The 18,797-nt window shown below is 40.0% G+C and overlaps 1 protein-coding gene across 3 annotated transcripts in view; it reads left to right on the top strand.

Moving 5' to 3' along the window:
• KIAA0825 (KIAA0825 ortholog) overlaps positions 1 to 18,797 on the top strand; it is a 413,025-nt gene that overhangs the window by 49,314 nt on the left and 344,914 nt on the right. For all 3 annotated transcript variants that reach the window (XM_061622304.1, XM_061622313.1, XM_061622323.1), the window contains exons 2-3: positions 8,288 to 8,427; positions 15,753 to 15,921. In XM_061622304.1, the coding sequence (XP_061478288.1) occupies positions 8,288 to 8,427; positions 15,753 to 15,921 (309 nt within the window). The remainder of the gene's footprint in view (positions 1 to 8,287; positions 8,428 to 15,752; positions 15,922 to 18,797) is intronic.

Raw genomic sequence — 18,797 nt, 5'->3', positions numbered from 1 at the left:
TTAATGGGCCTATCAAGTGCCCATTCACTGGGCCAGGGAGATCCTATTGTTATTGAAACTCTTCAGGAGCCCCCCCCTTCCTGAGGCTAAGAAAAGCTTGAGTTTTGAGTTGAGTGGGAGGAAAGGCTGTGAACTGGAGGCATGCAGAGAGGCTGGCTCTCTGCACCATGGCTTTATTATTTCTTAAGGATATATTATGCCTAAAGAATTCCCAAGATATTTCACATCTTTCTCCAATGAACAGGATTCTGTTGCTTATTTAAAATTGCTAATGTGATTAGGAAGTTAATGCTGCTTAGGTCTTAGAGCAGCCTTTCCCAACCAGTGTGCCTCCAGATGTTGTTGGACCACAACTCCCATCAGCCTCAGCCAGCATTGCCAACGGTCAGGAAAGATGGGAATTGTGGTCCAACAACATCTGGAGGCACACTGGTTGGGAAAGGCTGTCTTAGAGCAATACTTATTTAAACATTCTAATACACAGTGCCTTGCAAAAGTAATCAGACCCCTGACCAATGTTCTCATATTTAAACATTCTAAAAAGGGGTTTGTTGACTGTTCTAAACTTCCTTGGAAATTCTGTTGCTTAGTTGATTATCCTCCTCTCACTGTTGTATTTGGTAGCTCTTTATGTAGCTTTTCCGGTTTACATTTTATTGTGTCACTGTCTGTTCCCCCATAACCATTTTGGATTCTGAATGGGAAGGTGTGAAGCCCCCCCCCCATTTCTTCTGTAAATATTTTCATCTCCTATAAATGTGAAATTGCATGTTTGAGACACTTATCCATAAAACTGGATATGTATGAGACACATCCACAAAATTGGATGAGTAATTTTCACACTTGTGGGGTTTAATGAATACTTCACATGTTATTTCAGATATTATTTTGATCCTAGCTAAAGTGCAATACACTGCAGTGCACTTCGCAAAATTACAAAAAAATAACTGTTTTTCTTTATTTGTGAATCTACAGATTGTTTGAAAAGTAGTTATTAACTTCAGTACACACATGCCACCCTGGGCTTTGGGAGAAATGGTGGGATGCAAATCAAATAAATAAATAACATTCACTGTTATGAAAATGTAGATATAACTGGCATTCCTAATTTTGAGGAACACTTCAAAGAGATGATATACAAGAGGGCTATGTTTAATTATCTTAATATAGCTGCATGTATTGAACATCATTTACTTATCAATTTAGTGAACCTAGCAGATTTATATATTTTTATTTTATTTACTAAATGTATATCCCGCCCTTGCCTCAAAGGAGCCTAAACCTAACACTGTTGTTAACAAAACAGAAAAGATTACTCCAGCATAAGAACACAAGAAGAGCCTGCTCGATCAGACCAATAGTCCATCTAGTCCAGCATCCTTTTCTCACAGTGGCCTGTGGGAATCCCGCAAGCAGGACTTTAGTGCAAAGAACACCCTCCCCTCCTGTGGTTTCCAGCAACTGGTATTCAGAAACATACTGCCTACAACTATGGAGGCTGAGAAAAGCCATCATGGCTAGTAGCCATTGATAGCCTTTTCCTCCATGAATTTGTCTAATCCTCTTTTAAAGCTATCTAAGTTGGTGGCCATTGCTGTCTCTTGTGGGAGTGAATTCCATAGTTTAACTATGTGCTGTATGAAGAAGTACTTTCTTTTGTCTGACATGAATCTTCCAACATTCAGCTTCATTTGATATTCCTGAGTTCTAGTGTTAAGACAAAGGGAGAAAAACTTTTCTGTTTCTACTTTCTTCATGCCATGCATAACTTTATACATTTCTGTCATGTCACCTGTTACTCACCTTTTCTCGAAATGAAAAAGTCCCGAATTCTGCAGCCTATCCTCAAAGGGGAGTTGATCCATTCCCCTGATCATTTTTGTTGCCCTTTTCTGAAACTTTTCCAGCTCTACAATATCCTTGTTGAGGTGAGTTGTACAAAGTATTCCAAATGCAGTAGCACCATAGGTTTATATAATGGCATTATGATATCGGCAATTTTATTTTCAAAACATTTCTTAATGGTCTGTAGCATGGAATTTGTCTTTCTCACAACTGCCGCACGCTGGGTTAACATCTTCATTGATCTATCCACTAGGATTTCAAGGTCTCATTCCTGGTCAGTCACTATCAGTTCAGACCCTATGAGTGTGGATATGAAATTAAGAGTTTTTGCTCCAATATGCATAACTTTAACCTTGTTTACATTGAATTGCATTTGCAATTTTACCACCCATTCACTCAGTTTAGAGAGATCCTTTTGGAGCTCTTCACAATCTCTTTTGTTTTTAACAACCTTGAACTATTTGTATCATCAGAAAACTTGGCCACTTCACTGCTCATCCCTAACTAGATAATTTATGAGAAGTTAAAAAGTGCAGGTCCCAATTCTGATCCTTGGGGGCCTCCACGTTCTACATCCCTCCATTGGGAAAACTGTCCATTTGTTCCTGCTCTGCTTTCTGTTTCCTAGCCAATTCCTGATCCACAATAGGACCTCTCCTCTTATTCCATGACTGCTAAGCTTACTCAGGAGCAATAGTGTAGTGGTAAATTCAGAATTGCAGAGTCCCTTCATAATAGTCACACCATGCCCCCTCACAGCCATTCCCCCTTCTGAGATTTTAGAACCATCTAAGATTATGCAGTACAATTTCAGTCTCTTACTTTGTTTGGAGTACGTTCCCTTAGTGATGCACTGCAACAATCCTTTCAGCTAGATCTACTGTTTTCTGTGCACGTAAATGTCCTAGCTTCCAAGCAAGAAGCAGACTTGAAGACTTGGTTTTATGAAGTTTTATTCCAGTAGTCAATACAGGAATATAGCACCACACTCTAGGCTTGAATCAGGATACAAAAACTGGAGCAAGCTAAGCATATCTCAGGATACAAGAACAATAACAGACTAGATGTATCTTAGGAACAAGCTAGGCAAGGTGGAGGCAGCACTAGACATTGTCACAACAAATCTGAACAGGCTTCATGACATCTTTATATCAGACAGCGGGTGGATATTTCTATTCTATAGGTTAATTATGGCTGTTTCTAGCCTGCTGTACAAGATGGGTGCTTCTTCTGGAAGCAGAGAATATTTATTGTAACTGAAGCTGGCCTTTTCCCTAGCTGCTTTCTTGAAGGGATTGCCAGGGGTGTTTTTTCTGAAGTTGGCTTATCATTCTGGATTGGGTCATTATCTTCTGTTTGTTGATGGCTAGGTCTTGCTTTCACTGACCAATTCAGGCAAAGGCTGAATTCAGCCATTCCATTAGCAGGCCCAGCCCTGAGACCCTGGAAGATGACACCCCTACTCAGGCGTCTTTGGTGAGATACGTTTTTGGAAGTCCAAGTTCACTATGTTGACCAGATCACCTCTATCTATATGCTTGTTGGCACTCTGAAATAACTCAGGCTAGTGAGACAGGATTTATCCTTCCAGAAGACATGCTGGTTCTGCTTCAGCAAGGCTTGTTCTTCTATGTGCTTGGTTATTTTATTTTTTTTGAACAATACTTTCTACTAGTTTTCCCGGGACAGATCTTAAAGAACAAATGGATTATTGTGGGATTGAGTTTTGATATTCATTGAATAGCCTTTTTACTGTACGATTATATTTGGACACATTTTTATTTCAATGTGAAGTGCTAAGTAAATAATAAAAAAATTCTACTACATGCATTTGGAACTGTTGAAAACGAATATCTATGTTTTGAAATGGCCTTGAACCATCTCTTTCTTGTACAAACACAGGATTGAGGGTTCTTGCATACTCCCTTAGTCTGTGTCTACACAGACAAACATGGTCACCTGAGCTTCCACGGTTTTTGCCAGCAGTTAAGTCTGTTTAGCAAACTACGGTTGAGATCCCACCAAAGACCATACTAAGGTTTAGTGATATCTCAGGGAAAAGAATGGGAATTCAACAGCGGGACATCTTTATAAATCATATCATATTTATTTATTCTTTATACCCTCATTTCATACATACAAGTACACGTATATCTGGCCTCAGCCAGTAAATCATATAGGTCAGAGTCAAAGTCCTGACTGGTTGTAGCACATAATGGATCCATAAGGCTTACAGTAGCCTTAGCCAGTAGCTCTCTTACTTATTACAGCTCAGTCTTATACAGTAGGGCCCCGCTTATATGGCGGGTTAGGGACCAGGCCCCCGCTGTAAAGCGGAAATCACCGTAAAGCGGAACCCATAGACTATAATGGGGCCGTCAAGTGAAAATGATGCGGAAACATTGCAAAACGTCACAAAAGAGCAAAAATCGGCTTTAAAATGGAAAACGAAAGCCGCCACATTAGCAGAATGCCGGTAAGCGAGGCCTTACTGTATTGGCTTATATAATATTAGGCTTCTATATTTAATATATATTTAACAAATCTTACAGTATAATGTGCTATTAATTCAGACTTAGGCATTATACAAATTACATTGCAATATTTGTGAAGCTATATTGCAAGGAATCAACATCATACACGCTAGTACATTTCCACACATTTCTATCTTTAAAGAAATGGAATAATCGCACCTTTGTGTGAGGCAAGCCTCGGACCTTTCAGCTAGCAGTATAGCAGTATGTTGGATCAGTCTGAAAGGCTGATAAAACTACAGAGAATCATCTCTTTTATAGGAAAATCTCAAGGACATTGCCTTGTCAGCTGCTGTCTACAACTGCTGCCTATATGCTGCCTGCTAGAGACAGTGGGGGTGGGGGTGGGGGTGGACAGCTAACACGTTAATCAACAACTAGTCAGCTTAACCAGAGGCAGGTGTGTGTTATTAGCTTTGTTTATGGAACAAAGAGTACTCTGGCTGACTGTCCAGAACAAAGGAGGGGGGAGCAGAAAAACTTTTTCCCTTTTGAACTCTTTTAGACTTGAGGAGGTCTTCATATCTGGATGTATAATATTCTATACATTAGGATTAATATCTGGTTTCAGAACAGAATCGGCCTTGGTCGCCCTGATGGATGACCTTTATTATGAGAGAGACAGGGAATGTGACCCTGTCTCTTCTGCTCAATCTCTCAGCAGCATTTGATACCATTGACCATGGTATCCTCCTGGACCAACTCAGTGGGATGAGTATTTGAAGCATTGTATTATGGTGATTCTGCTCTTACCTTCAGGTGTCCAGAGAGTAACACTGAGTGAGTGTTCCGGGGGGCCCTGGCACTTGTGCTGTAGGGTTCTGTAGGGTACTATTCTCTCCCCAGTGCTATTCAACATCTATATGAAGCTGTTGGGAGTGGTCATTAGGAGTTTTGGAGCAAGATGTTAGCAATATGCTGATGACACACAGCTCTGTTCATTACATCTGAATCAGGAGAGGCTGTGAACGCTCTGGATCGGTGTCTGAATGCTGTAGCGGACTGGATGAGGGCCAGTAAACTATGCTTGAATCCTGGGAAGACAGAGGCTCTTTGGGTAGATGGTTCCCATGTTCAGGAGATAGGCAGGTTATCTGTTCTGGATGGGGTCACACTCATCTTTGTCACTAGAGGTCCAAGTAACCTCTGTGGCTAGGAGTGCCTTTTACCAGCTTTGTCTAGTTCTTCAGCAATGGCCGTTCCTGGACAGGGATAGCCTGACCTCTGTAGTCTATGCATTGGTAACCTTGAGGCTGGATTACTGCAATGTGCTCTATATGGGGCTGCCCTTGGCCCTGGTTTGGAAGCTCCAGCTGGTGCAAAATGTGGCAGCCAGATTGCTGTTGGGAGCATATGGCTGACAGCATGTAATACCACTTTTAAAACATCTGTACTGGCTGCCCATCTGCTACCGAACCGGGTTCAAGGACCTTGTGTTAATTTACAAAGCTCTAAACTTAATCTTAGGGACCAACTGAACCCTTATATCCCAGCTTGATTACTGAAATATTCTGCAAGAGTGGCTTTGGTCATCCCCCAAGTTGGTGAGGGTCATTTAACATCAACAGGAAATCGAGCCTTCAGTGTCATCAGCCCAATTCTCTGGAATGCTCTGCCAATAGAGATTGAACAGGCGCCTTCTGTTTTAACTTTTAAGCTCCTGCTGAAAACCTCTCTGTTTCGCCAGGCTTATGCAGGCAAGTAAGAACATGCTTTTTTCGCAACAATTGATATTTGTTTTTATTGTATTTTTAAGGGTTTTTTTTAATTCTATGGTGGAGGTTGTTTAAAACATGTTGTAAACCACTTTGATGTTTTTAACGAAATGGTGGTATACAAATATTTTTATAAACAATAATAAACAATACATATATTGTAAAGACTCCTGGATGGGAAATACAGCCATTAAACATGGAGCCAGCACATAAGTTTGCTCATATGTTTTAAGCATTCCTCCCTGCCCCCCCACTCTTCTAGCTGAAAGGGCTTCCAGAACAACTTACATGAGATCAGTAACAAGACAGACACTGCCCTCTCCTACCAGATTTGCTCATGTGCAAGTACACACAACATGTGTTTCTTCTATATTTATTTAACTATTTATTTTATTTCATTTTTAAACCGCCCATAGCGAATAGCTTTCTGGGCGGTGTACAAAAGATTAAAAGTACAGAAATACAAAATAGCACAATAAATAAACTGAAACAAAGAGATTTAAAATTGTAACATTAAACGCTTTAAAATGCCTGGGAGCATAGCCAGGTCTTAACCTGGCGCCGAAAAGATAGAAGCGGCGCCAGGTGTATTTCTTCGGGGAGGCTGTTCCACAATTCGGGGGCCACTACAGAAAAGGCCCTAGATCGAGTAACTGTCCTCCGGGCTTCCCGATGGGTTGGTACCCGGAGGAGGGCCTTAGACGCTGAGCGAAGTGACCGGGTCGGTTCATAGCGGGAGAGGCGTTCCACAAGATACTGTGGTCCCACGCCGTGTAAGGCTTTATAGGTCAAAACCAGCACCTTGAATCTGGCTCGGAAGCAAATAGGTAGCCAGTGCAAACGGGCCAGAACAGGTGTTATATGCACTGACCGGCTGGTCCTCGTCAGCAGTCTGGCTGCTGCGTTTTGCACTAGCTGAAGCTTCCGAACTGTCTTCAAGGGCAGCCCTACATAGAGCGCATTACAGTAATCCAACCTAGAAGTTACCAGAGCATGAACAACTGAGGCGAGGTCATCCCTGTCCAGATAGGGGCAACCGAAGGTGGTAGAATGCATTCCTTGCCACCGTGGCCACTTGCGCCTCCAGAGACAAGGAAGGATCAAAAAGAACCCCAAGACTACGAACCTGTTCCTTCAAGGGGAGTGTAACCCCATCTAGAACAGGGTAAGCATCCACCATCTGGGCAGGGAAGGCATTCACCACCAGTGTCTCAGTCTTGTCTGGATTGAGTCTCAGTTTATTAGCTCTCATCCAGTCCATTATCGCGGTCAGGCAGTGATTCAGCACATCCACAGACTCACCTGTAGAAGATGAAAAGGAGAAATAGAGCTGCGTGTCATCAGCGTACTGGTGGCAACGCACTCCAAAACTCCTGATGACGGCACCCAGAGGCTGCATGTAGATGTTAAAAAGCATGGGGGACAAAACCGACCCCTGAGGGACTCCACAATGGAGAGTCCAAGGAGTCGAGCAATGTTCCCCAGGTACTACCTTCTGGTGACGATCCGCCAAGTAGGAGCGGAACCACTGCCAAGCAGTGCCTCCAACTCCCAACTCTGCGAGTCTCCCCAGAAGGATACCATGGTCGATGGTATCAAACGCCGCTGAGAGATCAAGGAGAATCAACAGAGTCACACTCCCTCTGTCCCTCTCCCGACAAAGGTCATCATACAGGGCGACCAAGGCTGTTTCAGTGCCAAAACCAGGCCTAAAACCGGGTTGAAACGGATCCAGATAATCGGTCTCATCCAAGAGCACCTGGAGCTGACCGGCAACCACCCGCAACAGAAGAGCTATGTGGAAAAAATTAGTAATACTACCCATGGGATCTTTGTGGGAGATGATTCTGTGCTACAGACAGAATTACATTGGCTCTGATTACCTGGTTTACTTTGGGGAATTTAGCAACGATCAGTAAGAAACCAATATTAGTGTTCTTGCTTCTATGAGCAAAGGAACCTAAGGTAGCTGATCTCTAAGCAGAGATGATAGAGTGGCCTGCTTCCCATCTCTCTTCTGCTGCTGCATTTTGATAGAATAGCTGCAGGCAGATGACTGTTGAAGGAGGGAGGAGCCCACTAATCCTGGTCTTGTATATTTTAGTATGCTTCATTGTTTCTTATTGTTTAGAATTTTTGTCATCAAAATGAATATAATCATAATCAATTATCTTCTATTTTTTTCTCATCTAGTATTTGCAGATGGAGTGGGGAGGTGAATATTCTTTTGATTCTTCCAACTTGGATTGTTTGTTAAATATACTTCCTGGAGATCTGGAGTTTCAGCAGATATTTGGTGACATTGATGAGAAAATAAAGAAAAATGCTTCTAGGTAATCATTTTATTTTTATAACACATGCAGAAAGAATGTATATCATATGTAAAAATTAGCAAGGGTGTTATTATATAAATAAGTTTTTAATTAATGGACGTTTATTTTCTATTTAGTTACGTAATGCATTAAAATTAGTCACTATTAAATTTACAGAAAAACCATTTATGCTCTTTATTTATACAAGTTACTACTATTTTGTGTGTTTTTTTATCAAGGTAGAGAAAGTTGTCTAGTTCAACCTCTCTGCCCAAAAGCACTTTCCTTCTAGACGCTGTCATCAGAGGTTGGTACAGGGCTTCACCCTCTGTTACTCTAAGGGCTCCCATGATACCATATCACAGCCTTTCCCACCCTTTGGATCCCTAGATGTTGCTGGACTATAGTTCCCATAATTCCTGGTCGTTGGCTATGCTGGCTGGAGCTGATGGGAGTTGTAGTCCAGCAAGATCTGGGGATCTAAAGGTTGGGAAAGGCTGCCATATCACATAAAAGGACTGGTGGCACACCTCCTTCTTTTTCATCACTACAGTTTTAACATATACCTTTATGTAATACTGCTATGTGATGTGGGCAGAAGTCACTTTCAGTTGTAGTTATACTAATTACTGCTGCTTTTGTTAGGGTATTTTCTGTTAGGACTGACAGAAAATTGAATTGATTAATTATATATTGAATTAATTGATTACATTTGTATATGGGTTAAAAATTGCTTGGCTCCAGAGTTGGTGTTCCATAAAATGGAACATCTCCTTACATTCTCAAATGAGAAATGTCAAAGAATTGTGGTTGTGAAGTTCCACACGGGATCGACTTGGGCCAAAGGGGTCCTACCAGCATGACCACTTCAAGAAGGCCTCAACCCACTTCTGTAGGGACAGGGCAGACTCAATCAGCCAAACCAAGAGATGGGTGGAGTAGGGAGCAGCTGCTAGTGCCTGGGGCTGATGAAGGTCACCTGAAGCTGCTGAGTATAAATAGCCCAGAGCTAGCAGTTGGAGAGGGGCAGTTTGTGGAGAAGGAGCGGAGAGTCCAGGAGCTGCTATCCCAGGGATCTCCTGGAGCTTCTTCCTGCGAGGTACAGAGGGTTTGGAGAAGAGGTTTTCCTGACCACCCAAACCCTCTGGGGCAAGGATACTGTGAATCTGTCCAATTTAGGTAACTGTAGAGTATCCTGAAAAGGGGCCAGTCAGAGGTCCTCTGGACTTATCCCTTCCCAAACCCCATTACCCTGAGAAAGGAGGTATAGAAGGACTCAGATGTGAAGGAGAACCTAGCCCAAATCCACTAAGGACACTGGAAACAGGCAGAACTCTAGGCTACTACAGTGGCTGTCCCAGGAGAGGGCCCCTGTAAAGTGCAAATACAGGCAAAAGTCCATGAAAAGGACTTGTTTTTGTGACCCCATGTGTGGGGATTTAACTTGTGGTGCCTGGGGGAGGGAAAAAGAACCTGTAGCAAGTGCTAAACCCTCAATAAAGGCAAACATACTTAGGGTTGCCATGTTCCAGTTGCACAAATCCGGACAGGCTAATCTGCATATTATGCAAATTATTTGCATATTATTTGCATATTATGCAAATTATCTGCATATTAATATTTGGATTGTCCAGTTGTTTTGTTTTTGTGCCTAGGAATTACCACCAAAAATGGGAAAGATGTGAGAAATCTCTTTTTAAAAAGCAACGTTTTCAGCCTTAAATGCCTAGACTCTAGTTTCCAACACTATGGAATGTTGATTGATTGATTAAGAGGATTTCTATCCTGCCCTTCTCCTGTTAAAAACAGAGGTCAGCACAGCTTACAAATATAATAAAAACAATAAAAATACACAATCAATATAAAAACACAAAATAGCAACAAACATAAAGCAAGTCAGGGCAGCAGTATGGTTAACCTTTGCTGGTCATTGACCGAAATAAACTTATTTACATTTTTTAGTATGGTTAACCATTACATATACGATATATTTCAGAGATGTGGTGGGTGGAGAAAAACAAGAAGCCAAAATGTTAGGAAAAGGAGTCTTTCATACCACATGCTCAGTTCTAAATACTGTTGCAGCAAATTTTACAAGTTCCTCCAGTATTCCACTGGTGCAGGCACTCAGACATTCAAAATATCTGTATGTTTCTTAGGTTTTATAAAAGCAGAGCGTTGCTTAACTCAAAATTTCTTCTCCCTTTGATCAACCACATCTACACAGTTTCCACCTCCATACTTAAAATGAAACTGGGCCTGGAAGTGTGCAACAACCCCACACATACCTTGCTAATTAGATTACCAATGCCAGGATGTCTGTCTTATCGACTACTCTCCTGCTCCCCCCCCCCCGGCATCATGAAAGACCCAGTCCTGGGCTCAGAAAGAAAATAAATATCTGGTCCTCTTCAAAGTACTCATAAGCCTCTTGTTTTAATTAAAATAATAATTATAAATTCTTGTTCTTATCACTAATGGGAGTTAATTACCTTGCATATGCTGCTGTTGCTTCTATGGCTGTAATGGAGTGAGGTTAAAGATAAGTGAAATGCAAATAGGAAAAAACCAACACAAAAGGCAGTAACACTTTCCTGAATGTAATACCATACCAACCACAACAAGATTCCTATGAGTAAGGCAGAAAATTCAGCATCCCACAACCAGTCAGGATTCATAACCAAAAACCGAAACTAAAAAAATCCTAGCAGCCAGTCAGCCAAGGTCACAGAAATCCCCATGCAGCACAACCTGACCTGGGGACTGCAGTTAATGCAGAATGCTGCAGCACAATTGCTGACATGAGTGAGATCCTATCAGCACATAATACCTCTGCTCTGAAATCTGCATTGGTTGCTGATTTGCTACCAGGCCAAGTTCAAGCTGTGCTTTCCATGTTATGGGTGCCACATAGCACAGTACTTGTTCTGCTCTTGTAAGAAATCAGTCCTGTAAAGTGGCAGCACCTATGCTTTGGAACTCCTTGCCTATTGACATTAGGCAGACGCCTCTTTTCAGCATCTGCTTTATAAAGGATATAAATCAGTTTTCTTGAGGCAAGCCTCTCCAGGCATGTGGAAGCTATTGTGTTTTTAAATCTGTTTTTAACTCATTGGTTTTATTATTTTGAATGTTTTTAAGTATCTGTCCTTAACGCTTTTGCCAATAATTTTATTGTTTTAATTCTTTCTGTAAACCGCTTTGAGATTTTTTACAATAAAGCGGTATATAAATGTTGTAAATAAAAATACATCAATAAATGTTGGAGTCACTGTGGCCCTTGAGTCTCTTCCCACTTTTAGGAACCAAGGAATCTGCCTTATACTGATTCAGGCCATTTCGTACCATGATTTCTTAAATGGAACACCATACCAACCACAACAAGTTTCCTATGAGTAAGGCAGAAAACTAAGCATCTCACAACCAGTCAGGATTCCTAACCAAAAACCAAAAATATGATAAATGAAGAAATATTTATATAAGCATGTCTATCAAATATATTTATTATTTACACAAATTGTAAAGATATTTATAGTGCAATCCTAGGTTTATTTATTCAGAAGCAAGTCCCAGTGTATTCAGTGGGGCTTACTCAAACAGGGGCAGAAATGCAACCTCAAGTGATAAGCAATTTCATTCACACAACCCAAAATTCCGAATCATGCCACTTTACGCTGTTTTGCAACTGTTTATACTTGTTTTTATGGTTATTGGATTTTAAATGGCTTTATTTCTTGTTGTGAGCTGCCTTGGTTTCCAACCCTACCTTACAGGGTTGTTGGAAACACTCCGTACACGCACACGCACACACACTGCAGATGTATAAATACATACAGCCCATATAATAGTTTATTGTCAAACCAGTTGGTCATTGCAGAAAAATCAGTATTAGTTTTTTAAAAAATCAGTATTAGTTTCCTACAGAATAAAAACTGTAATAACTAAGTAAGCCCTGCCTACTTGCTTTAAAACAGGACTGGAGAGGATGACGACGACAAAAAGAGTTAGAACACAAACACAATTCTTTTTTACATTCACTCCAAAGTCCCATTGATTTTCAGCACATTCATAACCATGTCTACTCAAAAGTAAGTCCTATTGAATTCAATGGGATGTACTCTGGGCATATGGGATTAGCATTGCTTTTACAAAAGCAAGTATTGGGAAGGTTTTCAAAACACTGCCCAGGATCTGACTCCTGCACACAAGAGGGAAAAAAACTTGAATGTATATACCCAATTTATGAGATTTTCAGATAAACGGGGGGAAACCACCATTTTCTGGCATTGCAATGAGGCTTTCTAGACACTGCCTCAGGTCAACCAAATGCAACCCTGGCTTCACTGATTGGCTGCAATCCTGAATGGGCGGGGTTAAAGCTACGAAGTGCTATACAGTACAGTACTGTTTAAAGAAAGATTTAACAGTCGGGGGGCTGATGTTTTTATGTATCTCTCGAGAACCGGACCACCTAGAAACTTAATTTTTTTTAAAAATTAAAGCTGAGAATCCGGGCCACCGAAGGGGCTAAACGGGCGCCGGGTGGCATGAAAAGAATCCAGGTAAAACCCGGCTAACCGGGCAATATGACAACCCTAAACATACTGCACTCCTGTTGATTGTGATGGCAACTGGGACTCGTTTGGGCCTATTCCTCATAGAACCCCCTCCCCAAGGAGGGGCCCACAGTAGAGAAGCAATGTTCACTGATTTCCCCCTTCCCCTTGCAGCCCTCAGCACCACCTCTAATGCTGTTCCTGAGCAACTTTTCAGGGTAGACAGAGGCTGCAAGGGAAAGGAAGAACTGGTGAAAATTGCTTCTCTGACTAAATCATATTCAGTAGAACTCCACTGAATGTAAGTTGGGATCCAACCCAATATTTCTGAAGAAAAAAACAATCGCCTTTAGTTTATAATGATGGACACGTATTGTAGGAGAGATCATATTAGGGGAAGTGTTCCTTCTGTGGGTGAGAGAAGCAACATTGCTTCCAAGATGGTACTTGCCACCTGCAGTTTTAATGAAATATAAAAAGGAACAATTGTAGACAGAAAATGATATTTTCTGTGATGAAGTGCTGTTTGTATTACAGTCAGGTCTCTTGAAATTCATATTGCCATGTCCTGCCCATGGCTCAGCACTATTATACCTATTCCACTGGTGTGTATTTGCTAGTGGAACATCTCTGCCAGTTCATCTGATACATCTGAAATATCAATTTCTGATATTTTGCTAGTGTGGGAGAGTAAAACCAGATTCACAAATGTGATATTTATGATGAAATTCATACATTGGAATACATGCACTTAATAACATTTGCATTTTCAAGTATAAAATTGGTGTATTTTAAAAAAACCTTAATTGGTGTTTTTGTATTTTATATATTTTATTGTAATGTGCTTTTTAAAAATTGCATAAATACACGAAAACTCCAGGGAATAAATAAATAAATAGCATTCCTCAATAAATACTTTTATTGGTCTCTTAGTCAGAGACCTGGGTGGTCTCTGACTACGTCATACTTAGAATAGATCCACTTACTAACTTAAATCTATTAATTTTAATGGGTCTCTTCATAGTATGACTTGGGGAGATGGAGCTAAGGCAGAGTGAGATGGCCACATAGCCCAAGGGCTCCTTATTCAGCAGCCAGAAGTCGTCCTCTAACCTCCCTTTTTGAGCATTTTAAAATACATCCAGGTTGAGAAAAAGATCCAACTAATTTAAAGTGAAAGTGAAACTGACAGGAGAAGTTGGGGACCTAGCACAGCAGGAAGCTATAAGCATATTGACTAAGGTCTGGCGTTAGAGCAGTGATTCCCAAACATTTCGTCCCATGGACTGCTTGAAAATGGCTGAGGGTCTTGACAGACCACTTAATGATTTTTCTAACTGTTGTAGCAGTTGTAATGCACTGTGGTAGATTCTGTAAGTATTTTAGTTGTATTTTTATTCACCTTTTATTTCTTTTATATTATATTTATGTTGTATTTTATTGTATTCCATAGAATTCAAATTGTCATACAATATAATACAATTAGACAGACAGACAGACAGACAGACAGACAGACAGACAGACAGACAGACAGACAGATAGATAGACAGATAGATAGATAGATAGATAGATAGATAGATAGATAGATAGATAGATAGATAGATAGATAGATAGATAGATAGATAGATAGATAGATAGATAGATAGATATTTAATGTGATGGATGTGCTGTCTTCTGTCTTCACCCACAAATCCACAGTCATGCTGTGGACCACCTGAATGAAGCTCATGGACCATAGTTTGAGAATCCCTGCATTGGAGGCAGCCAACATGGTGCCCTCCAAATGTTGAACTCCATCTACCATTATCCCTCACGTTTAGCCATGCTGGCTGGGGCTGATGGGAGTTGTAGTACACCGTCTGGAGGGCACGATTTGGCAACTTGTGCCTTACATATTGAAACAGAAAATTCCAGACACAAGAATCAAAGTTACTAAAAGAAATGAAAATGCAATTCAAACAATTAACTGAGGATTTAACAGACAAGTGGACAAAAGCAGTAGAACTGTTAGAAAAACAGATTACAGATTTGGCAGGGAAATAACTGGAGCAACAAACAAGGTACTAAAACTGGGTGAGAAACACTAGGAACAAAGCAAACAACTACAATGAAGTTAAATGAAATGAAGTTAAAATTAATGGACCTAAAGGACAGAGAGAGACACTATAATATCCGCATTTGTGGTGTGGAAGAATTAGCAGAGGAAAAAGACATGGAAATGTTCCTTGTATCCTGGATTAAGGAGCTAGTACCTGAGTAAGACCTGGTAGTGGAAAATACATTGAGAGAGCCTACAGGACATTGCTACTGAGACATTCAGCTAAGGGAACGCTCTGTGATATAATTGTTTTTCTAACTGTCTGTTAAAGGGCAGGGTGCTGAAAGCCCTGTGGATTGCAGTGACTATTGATTTTTTTAAAAAAATACAGTGCTATTTTTGCAAGACTGTAGCCCTGAAATTCTGAGACTCAGAAGATATTGTCACTCACCATATTCAGATATTTTGGAAAATAAGACTGAAGATTTTTATGAATATACTCATGTAATATTACTGCTTTGGATGAATGAAGGGATAAATTAGCATTTGAAATAAACATGACCACTGCAGGGAATGTTGCCATTGCATTCTTAAATAAATAGGGCTCTTTCTGGGAGGAAGGGTGGGATATAAATTTAATAAATAAATAAGAAATAATATGATGAAGTGTTATATAAAATAACGCTATTTAACATTGAATATTTTGCTGCAAATGGATTATTTTTAATGTTTGCTTTTTCTTTTTCCTTTAGCATGCAACAGTGTCTTAATGAGCTACAATTAGAAATAAATGAAACTTGTTCTGATGAGTTGCTACAGGACACAACTGACTGCCTTCACTGGTTAAATAATTGCCGTTTCAGCTCAATAAAGCCATTTTCAACACCTCATGGAGAATTGATAAAGTTTCTCCAAACATTGGTAAAAATGCTATTTTATGTCATAGTTGAAAATAAGTTTCAAGCATTATTTATCTTTTTCATAACCATTGTTTGGGAATTTTAGTTTTGTTGGTGTGGATGATTATTGTAATTGAATATTATACAGCCACAAGAGTGGCTGTATACTATAGCCAGCGTGCATTTTTCGCATTCTGCAATGTTAAATTGAAAATACCCCCCATGCCATTCTGATGTTTCCCATAAGCTCATTTCAAAACAAAACCTTAAAAAACTTAGTCCTGAATTTAGAAACACTTGCTTAACAACCCTCTAAATTGTCATGGTGATACACAAAACAGTTAGAAAGAATCGAGAGTTCAAAATGTAAAAAGAGAGAAAAAAACCCAGACCCTTTTTGGACTTTTTTCTGTCACAGTTCTCACAATTTGTTGAAATTAATTAAAAATCAGTCGTATTCACAGAGTACCTGTAATCCTATTACTGCTGTTACCCCATACTCTGACTGTCACCTTCTGCAGTTTAAAAGTTAAAGAAATGTCTGGCTGATTTTTAATTAATTTAAGAAATATTACCTTGAACTCAATTATAAGGTCGGGCATGCTCAGTAAATACCAACTGTCAGTGTTCTAAAAGCCATACTCATAGCTGCTTGGCTTGCCTAATTGGGGCCACACCTACACCAGGCCTTTGTTCCCCTTTAAACAGTCATGGCTTTCCCCAAAGACTCCTGGGAAGTGTAGTTTGTGAAGGGTGCTGAGAGGAGACTCCTATGACCGTGACAGTGCTCCAGTGACAAGAGTGGTTTAACAGCCTCTCTGACTGAAGCTCTGTGAGTGGAACAGGGTGTCTCCTAGCAACTCTCAGCACCCTTCACTAACTATACTTCCCAGGATTCTTTGGGAGAAGCCATGACTGCCTAAAGTGAAATAAGTCTGGTGTGGATGTGGCCAGGGACAGCTTTGGTTTAAATTTGGGTGGGAGGGTACATGTGCCTGCTGTAGAATAAAAAGGTGGGGAAACCCTGAAAAAGAATGATACTGTTCACAATGTTTTCCTTTTGCCCAGTGCCCACCCACCCAGTCTCCTCCCCCTCCTCCTCCCCTCCCTGCCCCTCCCCCAGGTGTCAGTTTCACCTATCTTAAACATGATTGCACAGAAATAAATGGTGGTCAGAAATAAATTTAGGCAATCAGCCCAAATAATAGAAACGAGATATGTGCTCTGCTGATCTTGTTTTAGCAGGGAGGAAGCAACATTATTAAGACAGTTGATATAGTTCAGATAGTCACTTTAAATATGTCTGATTTACTTTGCAATTTTAGTGAAGTTTCCTATAGGAAATCATTTCCTTTTGTTTCTATTTCTGTGAATATGTGAAGTACAGCAACACTTTGCAAAATTTACACTAAAAACCCTCCAAAAATAATTGTGGAATAATGACACTGACTGTTCTGCAGAATAGTCTCCAGTGGACATGAGGAGTGTCTCAGTTTGCGCAAGATAAAACAGTGGGAAGTGAAATATAATCTAGCAGTATTCTAGGTGTGCTCAATGTTTTTAATTGACTGTGCCCACTTTTCCTTAAATGAAGTGGTTTAAACATAGTAAGCTGAAAATATGCATCTTGGGCATGCCAAGTTTGTTGTTTCCAACAGCTAGAGTCATTGCTTAAGTATGCTGCCCTGAGCTCCTGCTGGGAGGAAGGAGTCGATATAAATCAAATAATTAATTAATTAATAACAACATATTGTAGTCAGTCCGATGTTACATTAAACTGCAGTTTCAGATTCAACTGTTAATGCACCCAAAATAGAAATAGAACATAACCTCCAATTTCAATAGGCTGTCTTCACCATCATATGACATTGACCAATAAAAAGGCTTTGAAATTAATAAAAATAAATTTGACAACAGATTTCTAGGATGAATAATGAGGGAAATATAATTTTCTAGTTTAGATTCTCTGTAGAAACAATAGTAACACAGAAAAGAAACAAAGTAAGAAGAACACCAACAAACATACAAAAATGTAGTTCTCCATCTTTGGAGATGGCAGGTGTTGCCACCACTCCCCATATGCTCAGAGGCCCATGTTACCAAATTCTTCCAAGCTACACAGGAAGTGGATTGGACTGTGAAAGACCAACCCAAATTGTGTTTGCATTTTGACAACTTTGTAGGGCAGTACAATATCTCAGAGAGGAGGTCGGGTCTCCTGCTCCCCTGGTGCATTCACTATAGGTGCCCAGTTTCCCTGCTTTTTAAAGTTTGATAGAAATATCTGTGGGCTATAGGTACATTCTTAAACTGCAAGGTTTTTTGCCTGTTTGTGAATAATTTTTAATATAATGTTTTGCTGTGTTGCACATTTTGGTGTAAAAGAATGATGAACTATCACGCTCAAAAATTAATGCTACATTTTACCAGTGGCCACAGTTGTTATTAATATTATTGTTATCATCATGGTCATCATCCCTCATCATAGCAAAGAAGTATTACATGATAAAAATTGTATTTTATACATTGCTTAGAGATTTTTAAATGTTAAGTGGTTTAGAAATGCAATGAATTATGTGACCCCACCGCATCCCAGAAAAATGTTATTTTGACATCTATTGTGGAAGTTTTTGCACAAGCTCGTTCTCAAGAGCCTTTCATGGGCAACTAGTATTCATATTCTGTAGCCTGTACCTTTTTATTTACAATTTTTCTCATATTGTAAAAAAGATGGTACATTATGGCACTGCACTATGATGAAGTGTCATTGTAGTATAATAGAAGGACATTAAAATATTGTCTCCTTTCACCAATTGTTCCAATCTTTATATAGTATTTGATAGTGGACATGTTTCTTATCTCACCATTGCAACAATCCTCTTAGACCACTTCCTTTCT

This window comes from Rhineura floridana, chromosome 1, assembly GCF_030035675.1.
Source record: "Rhineura floridana isolate rRhiFlo1 chromosome 1, rRhiFlo1.hap2, whole genome shotgun sequence".
Classification (NCBI taxonomy): Eukaryota; Metazoa; Chordata; class Lepidosauria; order Squamata; family Rhineuridae; genus Rhineura; species Rhineura floridana.
Note: the sequence above shows the minus strand (reverse complement) of the source record. Positions and strands in the feature narration are given on the sequence as shown.